Raw genomic sequence first — 18,547 nt, forward strand, 5'->3', positions numbered from 1 at the left:
TGTTGTTTACATATATCTTGAAATGTGTTCCAACCGGAGAATTAGAATGACTTCAGATGACCGGTGGAACGCAGGTCCTTCCCCTGTGAACGCGCATGGTGAAAGCATGGTCAACTCGTGGCAGTGGTGACTATTTCCTGTCTCATTCGACCCTCCTTCACATTAGAGTCATCAGACAAAGTTCTATTGACTGTTGACATCTAGTGGAAGGCGTAGGAAGTGAAAACTCATCCATATCTCGCTGTAATTTCAATGAGAGCTTGGTTGAAAATCTGCCACCCCCAGAAAAAAATACAAACAAGAAGTGGAATTTCTCAGGTTTTTGCCTGCAATATGAGTTCTGTTATACTCACAGACATAATTCAAACAGTTTTAGAAACTTCAGAGTGTTTTCTATCCAATACTACTAATATTATGCATATATTAGCAACTGAGACTGAGGAGCTGGCCGTTTACAATGGGCACCTTTTCATCCAAGCTACTCAATACTGCCCCTGCAGCCATAAAAAGTTAAACTTAAATTATAAAAAACAATCAATCAATCATAATCACGAGTTAACTACACATGGTTGATGATATTACTAGATATTATCTAGCGTGTCACGCATTGCGTATAATCTGACTGAGCATACAAGCATTAAGTATCTGACTGAGCGGTGGTAGGCAGAAGCAGGCGCGTAAACATTCATTCAAACAGCACTTTCGTGCGTTTTGCCAGCAGCTCTTCTTGTGCGTCAAGCATTGCGCTGTTTATGACTTCAAGCATATCAACTCCCGAGATGAGGCTGGTGTAACCGAAGTGAAATGGCTGGCTAGTTAGCGCGCGCTAATAGCGTTTCAAATGTCACTCGCTCGCTCTGAGCCTTGGAGTGGTTGTTTCCCTTGCTCTGCATGGGTAACGCTGCTTCGAGGGTGGCTGTTGTCGATGTGTTCCTGGTTCGAGCCCAGGGAGGAGCGAGGAGAGGGAAGGAAGCTATACTCAAATCAAATCAAAAATCAAATCAAATTTTATTTGTCACATACACATGGTTAGCAGATGTTAATGCGAGTGTAGCGAAATGCTTGTGCTTCTAGTTCCGACAATGCAGTAATAACCAACAAGTAATCTAACTAACAATTCCAAAACTACTGTCTTGTACACAGTGTAAGGGGATAAAGAATATGTACATAAGGATATATGAATGAGTGATGGTACAGAGCAGCATAGGCAAGATACAGTAGATGGTATCGAGTACAGTATATACATATGAGATGACTGGCTACAAGCTATTTAGTCATTGTTAGTTTTCTAACCTGGATAACACTCGCCAGTCCAGCTTCCCTGCCCCATCCACCGCTGCCCCTTGGACACTGATCACTTGGCTACATAGCTGACGCATGCTGGACTGTCCATTAATCACGGTAATCCATTCTGCTTGTTTATGTTTTATCTGTCGGCCCCAGCCGCACTTAGGCTCTGTGTGTAGTTAATCCGACCCTCTCTGCCTAATCAATCGCCATTCTACCTGCTGTTGTTGTGCTAGCTGATTAGCTGTTGTTGTCTCACCTACTGTTTTAGCTAGCTCTCCCAATTCAACACCTGTGATTACTGTATGCCTCGCTGTATGTCTCTCTCAAATGTCAATATGCCTTGTATACTGTTGTGCAGGTTAGTTATCATTGTTTTAGTTTACAATGGAGCCCCTAGTTCCACTCTTTATACCCCTGATACCTCCTTTGTCCCACCCCCCACACATGCGGTGACCTCACCCATTACAACCAGCATGTCCAGAGATACAACCTCTCTCATCATCACCCAGTGCCTGGGCTTACCTCCGCTGTACCCGCACCCCACCATACCCCTGTTTGCGCATTATGCCCTGAATATATTCTACCATGCCCAGAAACCTGCTCCTCTTATTCTCTGTCCCCAACGCCCTAGGCGACCAGTTTTGATAGCCTTCAGCCGCACCCTCATACTACTCCTTCTCTGTTCCGTGGGTGATGTGGAGGTAAACCCAGGCCCTGCATGTCCCCAGGCACCCTCATTTGTTGACTTCTGTGATCGAAAAAGCCTTGGTTTCATGCATGTCAACATCAGAAGCCTCCTCCCTAAGTGTGTCTTACTCACTGCTCTAGCACACTCTGCTAACCCTGATGTCCTTGCCGTGTCTGAATCCTGGCTCAGGAAGGCCACCAAAAATTCTGAGATTTCCATACCCAACTATAACATCTTCCGTCAAGATAGAACTGCCAAAGGGGGAGGAGTTGCAGTCTACTGCAGAGATAGCCTGCAAAGTAATGTCATACTTTCCAGGTCCATACCCAAACAGTTCGAACTACTAATTTTGAAAATTACTCTCTCCAGAAATAAGTCTCTCACTGTTGCCGCCTGCTACCGACCCCCCTCAGCTCCCAGCTGTGCCCTGGACACCATTTGTGAATTGATCGCCCCCCATCTAGCTTCAGAGTTTGTTCTGTTAGGTGACCTAAACTGGGAGATGCTTAACACCCCGGCAGTCCTACAATCTAAGCTAGATGCCCTCAATCTCACTCAAATCATCAAGGAACCCACCAGGTACAACCCTAACTCTGTAAACAAGGGCACCCTCATTGACGTCATCCTGACCAACTGGCCCTCCAAATACACCTCCGCTGTCTACAACCAGGATCTCAAAGATCACTGCCTCATTGCCTGTATCCGCTACGGAGCCGCAGTCAAACGACCACCCCTCATCACTGTCAAACGCTCCCTAAAACACTTCTTTGAGCAGGCCTTTCTAATCGACCTGGCCCGGGTATCCTGGAAGGACATTGACCTCATCCCGTCAGTTGAGGATGCCTGGTCTTTCTTTAAAAGTAACTTCCTCACCATTTTAGATAAGCATGCTCCGTTCAAAAAATGCAGAACTAAGAACAGATATAGCCCCTGGTTCACTCCAGACCTGACTGCCCTCGACCAGCACAAAAACATCCTGTGGCGGACTGCACTAACATCGAATAGTCCCCGCGATATGCAACTGTTCAGGGAAGTCAGGAACCAATACACACAGTCAGTCAGGAAAGCTAAAGCCAACTTCTTCAGGCAGAAGTTTGCATCCTGTAGCTCCAACTCCAAAAAGTTCTGGGACACTGTGAAGTCCATGGAGAACAAGAGCACCTCCTCCCAGCTGCCCACTGCACTGAGGCTAGGTAACACGGTCACCACCGATAAATCCATGATTATCGAAAACTTCAACAAGCATTTCTCAACGGCTGGCCATGCCTTCCGCCTGGCTACTCCAACCTCGGCCAACAGCTCCCCCCCCCCCCGCAGCTACTCGCCCAAGCCTCTCCAGGTTCTCCTTTACCCAAATCCAGATAGCAGATGTTCTGAAAGAGCTGCAAAACCTGGACCCGTACAAATCAGCTGGGCTTGACAATCTGGACCCTCTATTCCTGAAACTTTCCGCCGCCATTGTCGCAACCCCTATTACCAGCCTGTTCAACCTCTCTTTCATATCGTCTGAGATCCCCAAGGATTGGAAAGCTGCCGCAGTCATCCCCCTCTTCAAAGGGGGCGACACCCTGGACCCAAACTGTTACAGACCTATATCCATCCTGCCCTGCCTATCTAAGGTCTTCGAAAGCCAAGTCAACAAACAGGTCACTGACCATCTTGAATCCCACCGTACCTTCTCCGCTGTGCAATCTGGTTTCCGAGCCGGTCACGGGTGTACCTCAGCCAAGCTCAAGGTACTAAACGATATCATAACCGCCATCGATAAAAGACAGTACTGTGCAGCCGTCTTCATAGACCTTGCCAAGGCTTTCGACTCTGTCAATCACCGTATTCTTATCGGCAGACTCAGTAGCCTCGGTTTTTCGGATGACTGCCTTGCCTGGTTCACCAATTACTTTGCAGACAGAGTTCAGTGTGTCAAATCGGAGGGCATGCTGTCCTCTGGCAGTCTCTATGGGGGTGCCACAGGGTTCAATTCTCGGGCCGACTCTTTTCTCTGTATATATCAATGATGTTTCTCATGCTGCGGGCGATTCCCTGATCCACCTCTACGCAGACGACACCATTCTATATACTTCCGGCCCGTCCTTGGACACTGTGCTATTTAACCTCCAAACGAGCTTCAATGCCATACAGCACTCCTTCCGTGGCCTCCAACTGCTCATAAACGCTAGTAAAACCAAATGCATGCTTTTCAACCGTTCGCTGCCTGCACCCGCACGCCTGACCAGCATCACCACCCTGGATGGTTCCGACCTTGAATATGTGGACATCTATAAGTACCTAGGTGTCTGGCTAGACTCTAAACTCTCCTTCCAGACCCATATCAAACATCTCCAATCGAAAATCAAATCAAGAGTCGGCTTTCTATTCCGCAACAAAGCCTCCTTCACTCACGCCGCCAAACTTACCCTAGTAAAACTGACTATCCTACCGATCCTCGACTTCGGCGATGTCATCTACAAAATTGCTTCCAACACTCTACTCAGCAAACTGGATGCAGTTTATCACAGTGCCATCCGTTTTGTCACTAAAGCACCTTATACCACCCACCACTGCGACTTGTATGCTCTAGTCGGCTGGCCCTCGCTACATATTCGTCGCCAGACCCACTGGCTCCAGGTCATCTACAAGTCCATGCTAGGTAAAGCTCCGCCTTATCTCAGTTCACTGGTTACGATGGCAACACCCATCCGTAGCACGCGCTCCAGCAGGTGTATCTCACTGATCATCCCTAAAGCCAACACCTCATTTGGCCGCCTTTCGTTCCAGTTCTCTGCTGCCTGTGACTGGAACGAATTGCAAAAATCGCTGAAGTTGGAGACTTTTATCTCCCTCACCAACTTCAAACATCTGCTATCTGAGCAGCTAACCGATCGCTGCAGCTGTACATAGTCTATTGGTAAATAGCCCACCCATTTTCACCTACCTCATCCCCATACTGTTTTTATTTATTTATTTTTCTGCTCTTTTGCACACCAATATCTCTACCTGTACATAACCATCTGATCATTTATCACTCCAGTGTTAATCTGCATAATTGTAATTATTTGCCTACCTTCTCATGCCTTTTGCACACAATGTATATATAGACTCCCCTTTTTTCTACTGTGTTATTGACTTGTTAATTGTTTACTCCATGTGTAACTCTGTGTTGTCTGTTCACACTGCTATGCCTTATCTTGGCCAGGTCGCAGTTGCAAATGAGAACTTGTTCTCAACTAGCATACCTGGTTAAATAAAGGTGAAATAAAAAAATAAAAAATAAAATAAAATAAATGTAAACAAAGTGGCATAGTTAAAGTGGCTAGTGATACATGTATTACATAAGGATACAGTCGATGATATAGAGTACAGTATATACGTATGCATATGAGATGAATAATGTAGGGTAAGTAACATTATATAAGGTAGCATTGTTTAAAGTGGCTAGTGATATATTTACATAATTTCCCATCAATTCCCATTATTAAAGTGGCTGGAGTTGAGTCAGTGTCAGTGTGTTGGCAGCAGCCACTCAATGTTAGTGGTGGCTGTTTAACAGTCTGATGGCCTTGAGATAGAAGCTGTTTTTCAGTCTCTCGGTCCCAGCTTTGATGCACCTGTACTGACCTCGCCTTCTGGATGATAGCGGGGTGAACAGGCAGTGGCTCGGGTGGTTGATGTCCTTGATGATCTTTATGGCCTTCCTGTGACATCGGGTGGTGTAGGTGTCCTGGAGGGCAGGTAGTTTGCCCCCGGTGATGCGTTGTGCAGACCTCACCACCCTCTGGAGAGCCTTACGGTTGAGGGCGGAGCAGTTGCCGTACCATGCGGTGATACAGCCCGCCAGGATGCTCTCGATTGTGCATCTGTAGAAGTTTGTGAGTGCTTTTGGTGACAAGCCGAATTTCTTCAGCCTCCTGAGGTTGAAGAGGCGCTGCTGCGCCTTCTTCACAATGCTGTCTGTGTGTGTGGACCAATTCAGTTTGTCTGTGATGTGTATGCCGAGGAACTTAAAACTTGCTACCCTCTCCACTACTGTTCCATCGATGTGGATAGGGGGGTGTTCCCTCTGCTGTTTCCTGAAGTCCACAATCATCTCCTTAGTTTTGTTGACGTTGAGTGTGAGGTTATTTTCCTGTTACACTGGCAATACTAAAGTGCCTATAAGTACATCCAATAGTCAAAGGTTAATGAAATACAAATGGTATAGAGAGAAATAGTCCTATAATTACTACAACCTAAAACTTCTTACCTGGGAATATTGAAGACTCGTGTTAAAAGGAACCACCAGCTTTCATATGTTCTCAAGTTCTGAGCAAGGAACTTAAACGTTAGCTTTCTTACATGGCACATATTGCACTTTTACTTTCTCCAAAAGTAACACTTTGTTTTTGCATTATTTAAACCAAATTGAACATGTTTCATTATTTATTTGAGGCTAAATTGATTTTATTGATGTATTATATTAAGTTAAAATAAGTGTTCATTCAGTATTGTTGTAATTGTCATTATTACAAATAAAATAAATTGGCCGATTAATCGGTATCGGCTTTTTTGGGCCTCCAATAAATCGGTATTGGCGTTGAAAAATCACAATCAGTCGACCTCTAATATTAATGCCCATGATTTTGGAATAAGATGTTTGACAAGCAGGAGTCCACATACTTTTGGTCATGTAGTGTAGTAATCTGGGGAATTATTGCATACTGTCCAAAAACTGACCCAAGACCAAATTCTGGTTAACACATCTGAACACATGTGCAGAGGAGAACCAGGCAACAGGCACTGAGCTATATGAAGACAGGAACGGGGCGACAGCCCCCGCCTTCTGCAAAATGTACCTCTTGCCATTCCTCTGTACCGATCAAGGATCTTGACACTACTGGTACGACTGGCGAGGGTGCGCTCTCGAATGGTCCTCTCTGCGCGTTCCCGTGCCACCTTCAGGTCCAGTAGCTGTAGTTTCCTCCGCAATGCCCTGTTTTCTTTCTGGCTTTGAGTTATTTCCAAACGAAACACTGCATAGTCGTTGTCTACGAGTGTACATATCTCTGCAACGGCTGCATTCGCTAGCATCTCCATAATGGAGGCTATTTGAGTGTGAAAGCCCAAACCGTTAAAGTTATCCATTGGCATTGTTAGCTGATGTTAGCAGCTAGCTAGCGTTACTTAGAAAACATCTATCAAGCAAGTCCTGTCTCCAACACGAATTAAACGGCTTTCAGTTAAAATATGAATATGTTTTGTTCCCGTGTGTTAATAAACGTCTAAGTAACAAAAATAAAACACTAACGTGGGAGTTGTTCTTGGTCAATGTTCACTTCCGTTTACACATAAGAGAAAGGATCTTATTGGTTCGCGTCATTGCTCAAAGGGCGTGGTGAAATGAAAAACGTATGCGAGCTGTTTGAAATCCAAATAAGGTACTGCTTATTACGTTACACATTAAAGCGCCAATCAGTGTATGAAACAATAAGGGAAGTCTCCTCTTCTGTTTCTGTAAAAAGCTTAGGGATAGGGTTGGAAAAATGTAGCCGCTCTCAAATTCATAGACAAGCTAAGGATGAAAGGGCTGACCAGCCACTCGGGCGCAACGGTCTAAAGCATTACATCTCAGGGCAAGAGGCATCACTACAATTCCTTGTTCGAATCCAGGCTGTATCACATCCGGTCGTGATTGGGAGTCCCATAGGGCAGCGCATAATTGGCCCAGCGTCGTCTGGGTTTGGCCGGGGTAGGCCGTCATTGTAAGAATTTGTTCTTAACTGACGTATTTAAAATAAAATAAAAATCAATGATATCAAATTCTAGTTTTAACCATGTTGAGGCTATATCGTTCTTGTTTACATTTACTTTGTCTACAAATATTGGAGTAAAACAATTGTATATTTTGGGTTCTGATGGGGTTAGACAGTTGAACTAAGCTCATGAGGCAATTCTTAGTTATATTATTCAAGAATCAATGGGTACATATTCATTTATGAGAACAAAAATGCATGTAGAAACTGCAGATTGCCCCTTTAAAGAGAAAATGTGCAGTTACTTTATACATTTTTGGACTTATATATTAATGGTATGTGCCCATTGATTCTTGGAAAACTCCGGTATCATCTTTCTACAGCGAGTAAGCAAGTCTGAAATTTCAGAGCTTCCGACATGACGTGAACGCGCCATTAGTCCCTTATAATCTAGTTTGTTAAAAAGCCTTCAGAAACAAAATAACAAAATGTAGGCCAATCCTATCTTTGCTAAATACATTGTTTTATTATTTTCTTTAGAGACGTTGAACAGGTAATTTGATCTCCACTGCAGTGACGGCTCAAGATCACATGACCAGAGACAGCTGCACACCTGAAAGAGTGGGAGATAAAGGGGGATACCTAGTCAGTTGTCCAACTGAAATGTGTCCTCCGCATTTAATCCAACCCCTCTGAATCAGAGAGGTGCAGGGGGGCTGCCTTAAACTGACATCCACGTCTTCGGCTCCTGGGGAGCAGTGGGTTAACTGCCTTGCTCAGGGGCAGAACAACAGATTATTACCTTGTAAGCTCAGGGATTTGATCCAGCAACCTTCCGGTTACTGGCCCACCACTCTAACCACTAGGCTACCTGCTAAATACTCAAAGATGGAAGAGAGCTAGACCCTGGGTCATGAAGAAAGTGAGTGCCCAGAGCTAGTGACTTGGGGCCTGACCGAGCTTGAAACTTGGGCCTGACCGGGCTACAGACTTTGAGCTAGGGGGAGTTAGACCTATTGGGACCGAGAGCCGTGGGCCTACTGGGATAGGAGACTGGGGACCTAGCATAGCAGGAAACTGTGAAGCCACTAGATGATCAGGGAACTGAGGGCTATGATGCTCTGGACCTACTGGGGCTATAGACTGAGGACCAAGTAGGACAGAGGGTGAGGTGTTTCCTACGACAGGACACTGAACACCTCGGTCAGGAGGGGCTAGCAAGAACACCAAGGCTGGGACCGGCAGGTCCCTACAGCCAGGGGCTGACAGGGCCTGGACAACAGACATGGACCAAACCACTGCAGCAGAGACTGGAGGGGGCCCCCAGGGAGAAGCAGGGAGATGTCTTTAGACAGCAGCAGGCTGGACATCGAAGGTGGGACTTAGCAGATCCCACCAGACAGGGACCGGAGAGATCTGAGTGGCACGGCCGGACTTGTTGCCTACAGCAGCTGCAGGCATGGCTCCCACAATCTGGACCAACTGACATTCTGAGGTGTCGGCTGGAGTAGGAGTAGGGATTCTCCCTCAGGGTGGGAGCTCTGGCAGCTCCTCCATCCCTGGAGAAGGCACTGGAACCACTATGAGGGATGCCACAGAGGGAGTCAGTTGGAGCACAGTGGTATGGTGCTCCCCCAGGGTGAGCTCAGGCAGCTCCTCTGGCCCTGGGGAAGGCTGAGGTTTGAGGTCCCATGGTAGGAGCGGCTGTAGTAGGCCCCACTACTACCTTGAGCTCCAAGGTAGGAGCAGGCTGGATCTTAACAGCTGAGGGATCGAGACCCGGGCTGATGGCGACTCCGACGCTGATCGTGAGGGCGTTGTCGATGGCTCATGCTAATGGTGACGCTGATGAGCAGTTTTAAACATGGTGAGAGTGGAGTTGGGCTGCAGGGTGTAAATCTGCAGCATCCCCTTGACGGTGAGCCACAGCAGCTGGCAGTGAATGAGCTGTACTGCGGCGGAGGACCTCGAACCTGTCCCTTATAGCATGCAACCGATCCTTCTGCAACAAGTTGGGGGGGAAGTGTCTTGCTGTGTTTTCAAATGAAATGAAATGTATTTATATAGCCCTTCTTACATCAGCTGACATCTCAAAGTGCTGTGCAGAAACCCAGCCTAAAAGTGAGTCCAAAATGACAATACATTATTCACCATTTATTTCTATTGGGCACAAAATCATCTGACACAACCAAAACAAACAGAAAATGCATCCAACAAATTTGTAGTCACAAGCTTGATGTAATCATTGCTTGCAAGGAATATGGGACCAAACACAAAACTTTTGACCACTTTAATACACTTAAGTGAATTTGTCCCAATAATTTTTGGCCCCTAAAATGGGGGGACTTTGTACAAAAAGTGCTAAACTGTTCACTCAATATGGATGAAAATACCCTCAAATTAGAGCTGACAGTCTGCTCTTTAACCTCATAGTCATTGTATAATTTCAAATCCCAAAATGCTAGAGTACGGAGCCAAAACAACAAAACATGTGTCACTGTCCCAAAAATGACAGAGGGCACTGTATTTCTAAGCAGTCTCACAAGCAAAACCCTTTATTGATAGGCTTGGCTACTTGGCAAACCCAATGGGCAGGACAAAAAAAACAGCCTTGTTTATTAATACAAGGGTTACCAGCACATAAAGCACATATCTTCTCTTGTTCCATTAGTAGAAGGGCAATTTGCATCACAGCTGGATAGGTTGCACTTTCGCTCACAAAATCCATGCCAGTTACAACTATGACCTGCTTTTCCTTGGTTTTAAATGTCTCGATATGCGCTGCATGAAATTGTGACTTTTGCACTTGTTTTCAACGACACACCTTAAATATTACCACCCCTCCCACCTCAGAGCTAGTGAGCTGAGATTAGACAACAATTGCTGAACCTGGCGCATGGGGTGGAAAACGCCAGTGTCAGTTTTTAACATAGTACAATTTGAACTAACGTGAGCTTGCCCTGCCATAACGCCAGGCGAAAATAGAGCCCCAAAACCTCCTATGATCAGTATCTTTCAAGCTGAGAGCAGACTTGTTTAGAAAGAACAGTGTTAGCAAGAATAAAATACAAAATAATGACTTTATTCCATCTATATCACCTCAGCAAGGTAAGTATTCAACTGTCCTTGTTCTAGCCTTGGTTTACTGTCTCTATAAAAACAGGTATTTACGCAATCCTGTTTCAAATGACAAGTTAACAAAGGGCTAATGAGTGGTTAACTGTCCTCTTACCCAGTGGTGAAGTGGTGCAAAAAAAAAAAATCCAGAATGCGAAGGCGCCCTGTGTAATTGTTTTAATGTGAAACAGTGACATACACTCTGAATGACCTAAAATGATAGAATCCATATTGATCTTTCACAGTCAGGCCAAAACTGTATCCGTTCCATTATGGCGTCTGTGGCAGCATGGACAGCGCCACCGAGTCGATCTCCATTTTGAAGTAGCCAAGTTTTTTCCCCCACAAATTGCATTTTGGATCATTTGCCCGTAGGCCTACCACCGTGTGCACATTGCGAAGATGTGAATAAATAATAAATGATCAACATTGTAAGATAAACATTCTAGATCTACTCCATCAGCTTTATTGACACAGTCTATACCTCCACTGCACTACTTTGATAGGCATCGTGGGGATTAAGAAGCGACTATACTCATTGCCCACTGAAAAATAAGTGGGTATACGGCCACCTGCGTACACCCTCCAGAACACCACTGCTCTTACTCCAGGACACTTCACATGATAACTATAATATGTCAGCTAAAGAATGGTTTCCAGACATCCCCTGCGTACATCTGAAGACAAACTGCTACGATTTCTCACCATTGTGGACACTCCTATGTCTGATAAGGCTACTCCGGAAGGAGAAGCTCTTGTAACATAGTTTGCACTTGAAGGGCCTTTCCTTGGTGTGAACGGTCTGGTGCTCCTTCACATAGCTCGCCTCAGCGAAGCGCTTCCCACACGTGGAGCAAGAGAACAGCTTGTCGGCGTCCGTCCTATTGCTTGGCCTCTTACGTTGTGACCCAACGACACCAGAGGAGGTAGAAGCAGGAGCCACCGCCCTCAGGTTGTTAGTCTTTGAGCTCCCTCCTTGACCTTTAGCCATTGTTTGGGTGTTGTTGGGATTGTGTGCTGTGTTATAGGCAAGGTACCTCTTGTGGTGAACACCCATTCTGACCCTGTCTGTATTGGTGGGGTAACCCTGAGGTAACTGAGGAAGGCTAGACCCAGGTCCAGTCCCAGGCCTTCTATGAACCCAGTCACAAGGCATTAGACGAGAACCTGAAGGAGAAGACATACTTCCTGTTAGACTACCACCAGGGGGGTCTCCCATCACTCTCTGTGAAGGCTGAAGCCCAGGGTGACCTGCTCTGTTCATCATGGATACTGTGGTGTTTGTATCATAGGAACAGGAGGGTCTATCTCTATCAGCCTCAGGTCCTGCTTCATCCCTGCACTGAGACTGTGAAGAGAAGGGTCTGGGCTGCAGACTGGATCCCTGACTGGAGCCTCTGTCTCTCTGATGACCACCAGGACTGAGGTTGTTCAGTCCCTCTGTCCACTGGTTGTGTTCTGTGTGGTGGTGGAGTCTCTCCCCCTCTAGGTTGGGTCCTGGCTCCGACTCGGGAAGGAAGAGCGATGGCTCCTGATCCAGGGTTCTGATCCGGGGCCAGGGTTTGTGACCAGCCACCTCAGAGGTCCAGTATTTCCAGCCAGCAACACCGGATATCAGCAGGTCCTCATGGACTGCAGACTTTAAACACAAATTGAATAGAAAAGTATCAAGTTTTATATAAGAAACTTTCCTGTACACACGGAAACATGACATTATATTATAAAATGTTATCCACAGTTAAGCCCATCTCTAACAATGGATTCAAGTACCTAACAATATGGAGCCATTGGAGTTTATTATAAAAAGTATCCATATGTGTTGATAAAAAAATTATATATAATGTTTTGGTTCCACTGAGATAAGGGAAACTCAGTTGCAGCAATAAAAAAAATAAAAAATAGTCAGTCAATTTTGTAATTCAGTTCAACTAAATGGTCACACACTCATAACGTGAAGTTAGATCTGGTACCTTCACTGATAGAATGCATTTTTAAATACTTTGAAGGATAAATGTAACAAGACACAATCATTATTTCACTATAAACCACAGTGTCAAACAGGACAAGGTTGTCACTCTTCATCAGTAAAGCATTTTTACAGACACCATCACACCAACCATCACCATATCATCTACTCTGTCTCATCATACTCATTCTTTCCTCAGTTCACCTCATCCAGTTCCCTATGACATCCTAAACCAACAGAAGTAACTACAAACATACTAATTAGTACTACATTACATTATACATGGGCTGTGTGCATTTTCTGCTGGTGTATCCTGAGGTAGCTCCTCTCTGAGAACCTCTTCCCAGTGTGTACAGGCGAACAGCCTCTCTTCTGTGTGGACCTTCAGATGGTGCTGGTGGGAGAACCTCTTCTCACACCGGGGGCAGCTGTAGGATTTCTCCCCTGCCTGGACTCTCTGGTGCCTCTTCAGGTTGGATGAGTCTGAGAAACTGGCTCAGGACCGGTGGCACCCCAACAATGTCTCTCCCGTGTGCGTCTTCTGGTGGATCTCCACCTGTTTGGGGAAACCGAAGGCTTTCCCACAGACCGAACGCAGGAAACGCTTCTCCTTGCCAATACATCTGCTGATAGCATCACTACTACTGTAATTTGTCAATGGGCTTGTGTAGCTTGTCTGAGGTCTGGTTTAACATTAGGAGAGTGTGAGGAGGACGAAGCCCAGGGAGTGTCTGTGTTGTTGCAGGGTCCATGTTCCAGTTGATATATCCTATAGAAGGCAGGCTGAAGGCAGCACCTGTTAGGGGGTTAACCTGAGGTGCCATCAGTCTCTCTCAATCAGCATCGCTAGCCGAGTCCGTCTGTTCTCTCCCGCCGCATATGCACACCTCCCTGTCCCTGCAGACCAAATCTATGTCTCGCCCTGGTCTCATCCAGTCTGTTGTTATGGAGTTCAGTTGTTGTTTTGTGTTTGACTGTCTGTTTCTGGTTGTGGTTAACAGTATTGTTCCTCAGCCCAGAGTTGAAAACGCTGTCCCATTCACTGACCTCAACTATGTCGCTTTTGGTCCTGGCCTGCTCTGTGATGTCGTCCCTTGGGCCCTTGGCTGCACCCGTCTGGTAATCCAAGATGGCCGCCCAGTCTCCACTATCAGTCTCCAGCCAACCACCTGCAGGAAGAGGTTAGAAAATAGACTTTAAAACATGGCAGAGAACTCTACATATGGAGTTTTTTTTGTAAATTACCTGGTCAAGTTAATACATTATAATGTCTGTTTTTGTATGTAAACTGGGGAAAATTAGGGAAAAAACAATAGCCAGGCGTATTACTATTCCCATATTACTGTATGTAGGCTATATGTATTTCTCCCTTACCTTGCTCCCCCATCTTTAGTCCACTCAGCAGGTCAATGCTCTCTGGTTCGTCTTCTATTGTCTCCTCTTTGACCAGCAGCAGATCAGGCTTCCCATCCTTCATGTCTACTGGCTGTAAGAGATACAGAGTGAGAGGATGTTGGATCAAGACATCTGATATCAGCACCCTGCTATGGAGCATCTTCTGATTGGACAATGAGTGATTAATCGAGACCTGGCCTTTATCCGTACCTCAGTGAGACTGTGTGTAGTCCTGTGCTGCTCAGCTGGTTCCTCTGTGCGTTCAGGAGGAGGTGTAGTCGGGTTGACCTCCATGATCATGGTCCCCTCAGGGTTCCCCAGACCCTCCTCACACCCCTCCTCCTTCACCAGCAGCACCTCTGGACCCTCCCCCTCCTGGAAGAGACAGGTGATACAGATTACACAGACATACACTCCCTCAGGTACGTACACACACATAAACACTTTCAACATGGAGTGTTTACCTATCCCCACTACATGAGTCCTATACTGTAGTTACAGAAGGACTTCATTATTGTTAAACTCATCATGGTGGACATGAATATGATGTTGTGGGTAAATATGAGTCAGCTATAGAGTCAGACAAACCTGACTAAACTATTTTGACGTGTACAGTAAGTGTTTGTTAGTGTGTGGGCATGTGTGGGCATATTTAGCAAGTGTATATTGGTTATAAAGTGCTGTCGTTTTTATGCAGAATACGGTGAGATCAGATGTGATGTGTACTAAAGAGAGTCTAAATGAAAGTCTTAGAATGAAAAGTCCCATTTTGTGTTTATTAAACAAGTTTTAAATACATCATATGAAAACCACACATACATCTTAACTAAAATGATGCATTCATTTTCTCATTAAAAGTGTCTTGGGAAAAAAATAGTAGTTGAATGGAAGTAATGAAACAGGCATTTCCTAACATCATATAGCCTACACAGTACCAACACAATATGTAATAGACTTTTTAGGCTTATTATCACACAATGTCTGCAAGCAATATTTTACTCAGGAATATTCAACACTGACATCTGTTACTCTCGTTATTCCAAATGCATCTGTGGATCTTTCCTGCTGACAACAATGAAAATGAACCTTCGTCTTTAAAGGAAGACTCAGCGCTATGAGGTTTCCAGGAGCAGCACCGCAGATATTGCGATGAGTGCGATGCAAGACGTTGGTCTCACCTAGTCACAAAGAGTACCTGCACATGCACACAGCTGCGGGACCAAAACCGCAGAGAAGTTTAGCCTCTCGCGTCAACGTTCTTAGTTCTTGAGGAAATAGACCCATTACTGCTGTTTTTACTTTGTGCGTTTCATCATCTCGCTGAGTCTACCTTTAATGCGGGGTTAAATCGAAACATCAGAAGCCATCGAGTGGAATGGTTACTTTCTATGTTATAGAGTGGAATGGTTTTTCTGCTGGTGTATCCTTAGGCATCTTCTCTCTGAGAACCTCTTCCCGCAGTGCATACAGGCAAATGGCCTTTCCCCCGTGTGGACCTTCAGGTGCGTCTTCAGCTGGTGCTGGCGAGAGAACCTCTTCTCACACTGGGGGCAGCTGTAGGGTTTCTCCCCTGTGTGGACCCTCTGGTGCCTCTTCAGGCTGCAGGCCTGGGCGAAGCACATGTGACACTGGGGGCAGCTGAATGGTTTCTCCCCTGTGTGGACCCTCTGGTGGATCTCCACCTTCTGGGGGCAGCTGAAGCCTTTGTTACAGAACATGCAGAGGAACCGTTTCTCTTTACTATTGCCTGATGTGTCCCCCCCTCCCTGATTCTGGGCTCTATCCCTGTCGTTTGAGTTCAATACCTGATCGAAAAGGACAAGGCCGTGTGAATCGGAATGCCCCATCGACGTGGACTCTGGATCACAATCCCTGAACGTGTGTAAAAGGGAGTGGGTGGCGACATTTGTATTTGTCTCTAAGCTTTCCCTGTAATCTAAGAAATCTCTGCCCTGCGAGTGTCTGTCTCCTAGGTGACTATCTGCATTCCATGTGGGAGAAACGTCACCCTCCACTTTCACCTCATCTACCACTATAACCTCCCCTTTCTTATCCAGGCACCCTTCAGAGTATACACTACTACTGTGCTGGTTCCAGTCCCCTCTAGACAGATCAGTCTGTGTCTCTAAACCCAAGGATATGTTGCCTGGTTCCATCTCTGTAGTGTAAGAACAAGACGGATCATCCCCGCCAGTGTCGAACGCATCACCATCCCCATCCCCACAGGAATAAACCGTCCTCTGGTGAAATACCGGTAAATACTCTGAGCTGGGAGCAGGACGACAGCCCAGTCTCCCCAGCCCGAGTCTCTCTGGGTCTGATCTGTGGTCAGATCCTGTGTGTACAGTTAAGATCTTGGTGTCTGTCTCTGACTTGAGGACGGCGTTCGGCGTTCCACTGACCTCCGTGATGCTGCATCGGGTCCTGGGCTGCGCTGGGGTGGTGGTGGGGTTCTCTGTGGCTATAGGGGGCGCTCCAGTCTGGATGTTTCTGCTGTGCCGTGGCTCCTCCTCTCCTTCAGACCTCTCCTGCTTGATCCCTGGAACTGAAGCCTCTGCAGACTGACACAAGAAGAGAGGTAATTACCAGTACTCCGCAGAGAAGTCTCACAAGCTCCCCTATGGCAGGTAAATGTGGATGTACTGTACATGTAAGCACTTGAATAGCTGAGGGGAGCCTTACAGAAATAAACAGGGACATTGATTTACAAAGTAACTGTCATTCTTTATGCAACAGTAACCTCTATCACAATAACATGCTGGGTTGAGGTTCCACTCCCCTCATCAACAGTGATTGGTTGGTCATCTCTCCATGTATTGTGTCCCGCTGGCTTCACAAAACTCCTGTGGCCTTCACCTGAGAGTGGGAAAAAAGTGGTGGTTAGATACTGTAAATGCTAAAGTCTCGATCTTCTGCTAAATGTAAAGTACCTCTTGCCAGTGCTCTGTATCTGACACTACTGGGACGACTGGCGAGGACGCGCTCTCGCATTGTCCTCTCTGCGCGCTCCCGTGCCACCTTCAGTTCCAGTAGTTTCCTCCGCAATGCCCTGTTTTCTTTCTGGCTTTGAGTTATTTCCAAACGAAACACTGCATAGTCGTCGTCTACGAGTTTACAAATCTCTGCCACGGCTGCATTCGCTAGCACCTCCATGATGGAGGCTATTTGAGTATGAAAAACCATACAGTTAGCCATTGTTAGCTAACGTTAGCAGCTAGCGTTACCTAGATACCATATATCAACCAAGTCCTGTCTCCAACGCGAATTAAACACTACGTGGGGTAAATATGTGACGAGGTGTAGTTAAATGAGTCATATTTTGAGTTCAAGAGTGTTAATAAAGGTTTAAATAACAACAATAAAAACGCTAACTTGGAAATTGTTCTTGGTCACGTCTTTGTGTGATTTTCCGGCAGACTAGACGCTGTGATTCGTTTTGCTGCCTGTCACAGGTCGGAGTGTGAATTGCACATTTTGTCACAAAAAAATAGTTCAAGCAAAGTAAAAAAAGTAAATCGCACCACCATATAACCCTACACATATACACCACTATAACCCCAAAACCAACCACCCCTATCCCACGACCTTAGCTCTACCAGATCCTACTCCAGGAGAACAGCCTGGGAGGATGGAACCTATACTCCAGAACCCCCCTGTAGATCTTCTGCACTAAAATCTTACACCTGTAAATGTCTCTGCTGCTGCCACTACCACATCTATTTTCTGGGTTTTATGCTCCATCAGTGCAGTACAATTAATAACCATAGCAATAAATGCAAGAAATCCTACCTTAATAACTCTGGATCTTTCTCTTCAGGCCTATTCACTGGGGGGCTCCCAGTCAAATCACTCACCCTTGGGTAATCTCAACCTGTCTTTCTCTCACATGGCTTTTCTGATCCCCAGCTGCACAGTTGACACACAGTGCTTTCTCTATCCCAACTTTACACTTCCCCTGACTATGCCCTCCTGAACATTTCTCACATCATGGGATTTCCTTTCTACACACTGCTGCAACGTGTCCTTATCCTTGGCACCTAAAGCTCCGTAGCGGGTTTGGAAAATAGGACCTAACAGAATTGCATATCCAGTTGAAGTCGGAAGTTTACATACACCTTAGCAAAATATATTTAAACTCAGTTATTCATATTCCTGACATTTAATCCTAGTAAAAAATTATCTGTTTTAGGTCAGTTAGGATCACTACTTTATTTTAAGAATGTGAAATGACAGAATAATAGTAGAGAGAATGATTTATTTCAGCTTTTATTTCTTTCATCACATTTGGAAATTGCTCCCAAGAATGAACTAGACTTGTGGAGGTCTACAATTATTTTTCTGAGGTCTTCGCTGATTTCTTTAGAT

At 45.6% G+C, this 18,547-nt stretch overlaps 2 protein-coding genes across 7 annotated transcripts in view; both read right to left on the bottom strand.

Moving 5' to 3' along the window:
* LOC110498480 (zinc finger protein 184-like) overlaps window positions 1-18,547 on the bottom strand; it is a 350,017-nt gene that overhangs the window by 68,903 nt on the left and 262,567 nt on the right. The gene's annotated exons all lie outside the window — the stretch shown is intronic.
* Window positions 1-18,547, bottom strand: part of LOC110498466 (zinc finger protein 777) — a 64,645-nt gene that overhangs the window by 10,631 nt on the left and 35,467 nt on the right. The window contains exons 1-7 of one of the 6 annotated variants that reach the window (XM_036953720.1): window positions 17,113-17,973; window positions 16,865-17,038; window positions 16,585-16,743; window positions 14,393-14,557; window positions 14,162-14,273; window positions 13,835-13,956; window positions 9,864-12,460 (exon numbers count right to left, since the gene is read on the bottom strand). In XM_036953720.1, the coding sequence (XP_036809615.1) occupies window positions 11,513-12,460; window positions 13,835-13,956; window positions 14,162-14,273; window positions 14,393-14,557; window positions 16,585-16,743; window positions 16,865-16,882 (1,524 nt within the window). In that variant the 5' untranslated portion in view covers window positions 16,883-17,038; window positions 17,113-17,973 and the 3' untranslated portion in view covers window positions 9,864-11,512. Of the gene's footprint in view, window positions 1-6,807; window positions 7,636-9,863; window positions 12,461-13,834; window positions 13,957-14,161; window positions 14,274-14,392; window positions 14,558-16,584; window positions 16,744-16,864; window positions 17,039-17,112; window positions 17,974-18,547 lie in introns of those variants that run through there. The other 5 variants (XM_021575089.2, XM_036953716.1, XM_036953718.1 and 2 more) reach the window with 5 other exon arrangements.

Source organism: Oncorhynchus mykiss, chromosome 19 (assembly GCF_013265735.2).
Source record: "Oncorhynchus mykiss isolate Arlee chromosome 19, USDA_OmykA_1.1, whole genome shotgun sequence".
Taxonomy (NCBI): Eukaryota; Metazoa; Chordata; class Actinopteri; order Salmoniformes; family Salmonidae; genus Oncorhynchus; species Oncorhynchus mykiss.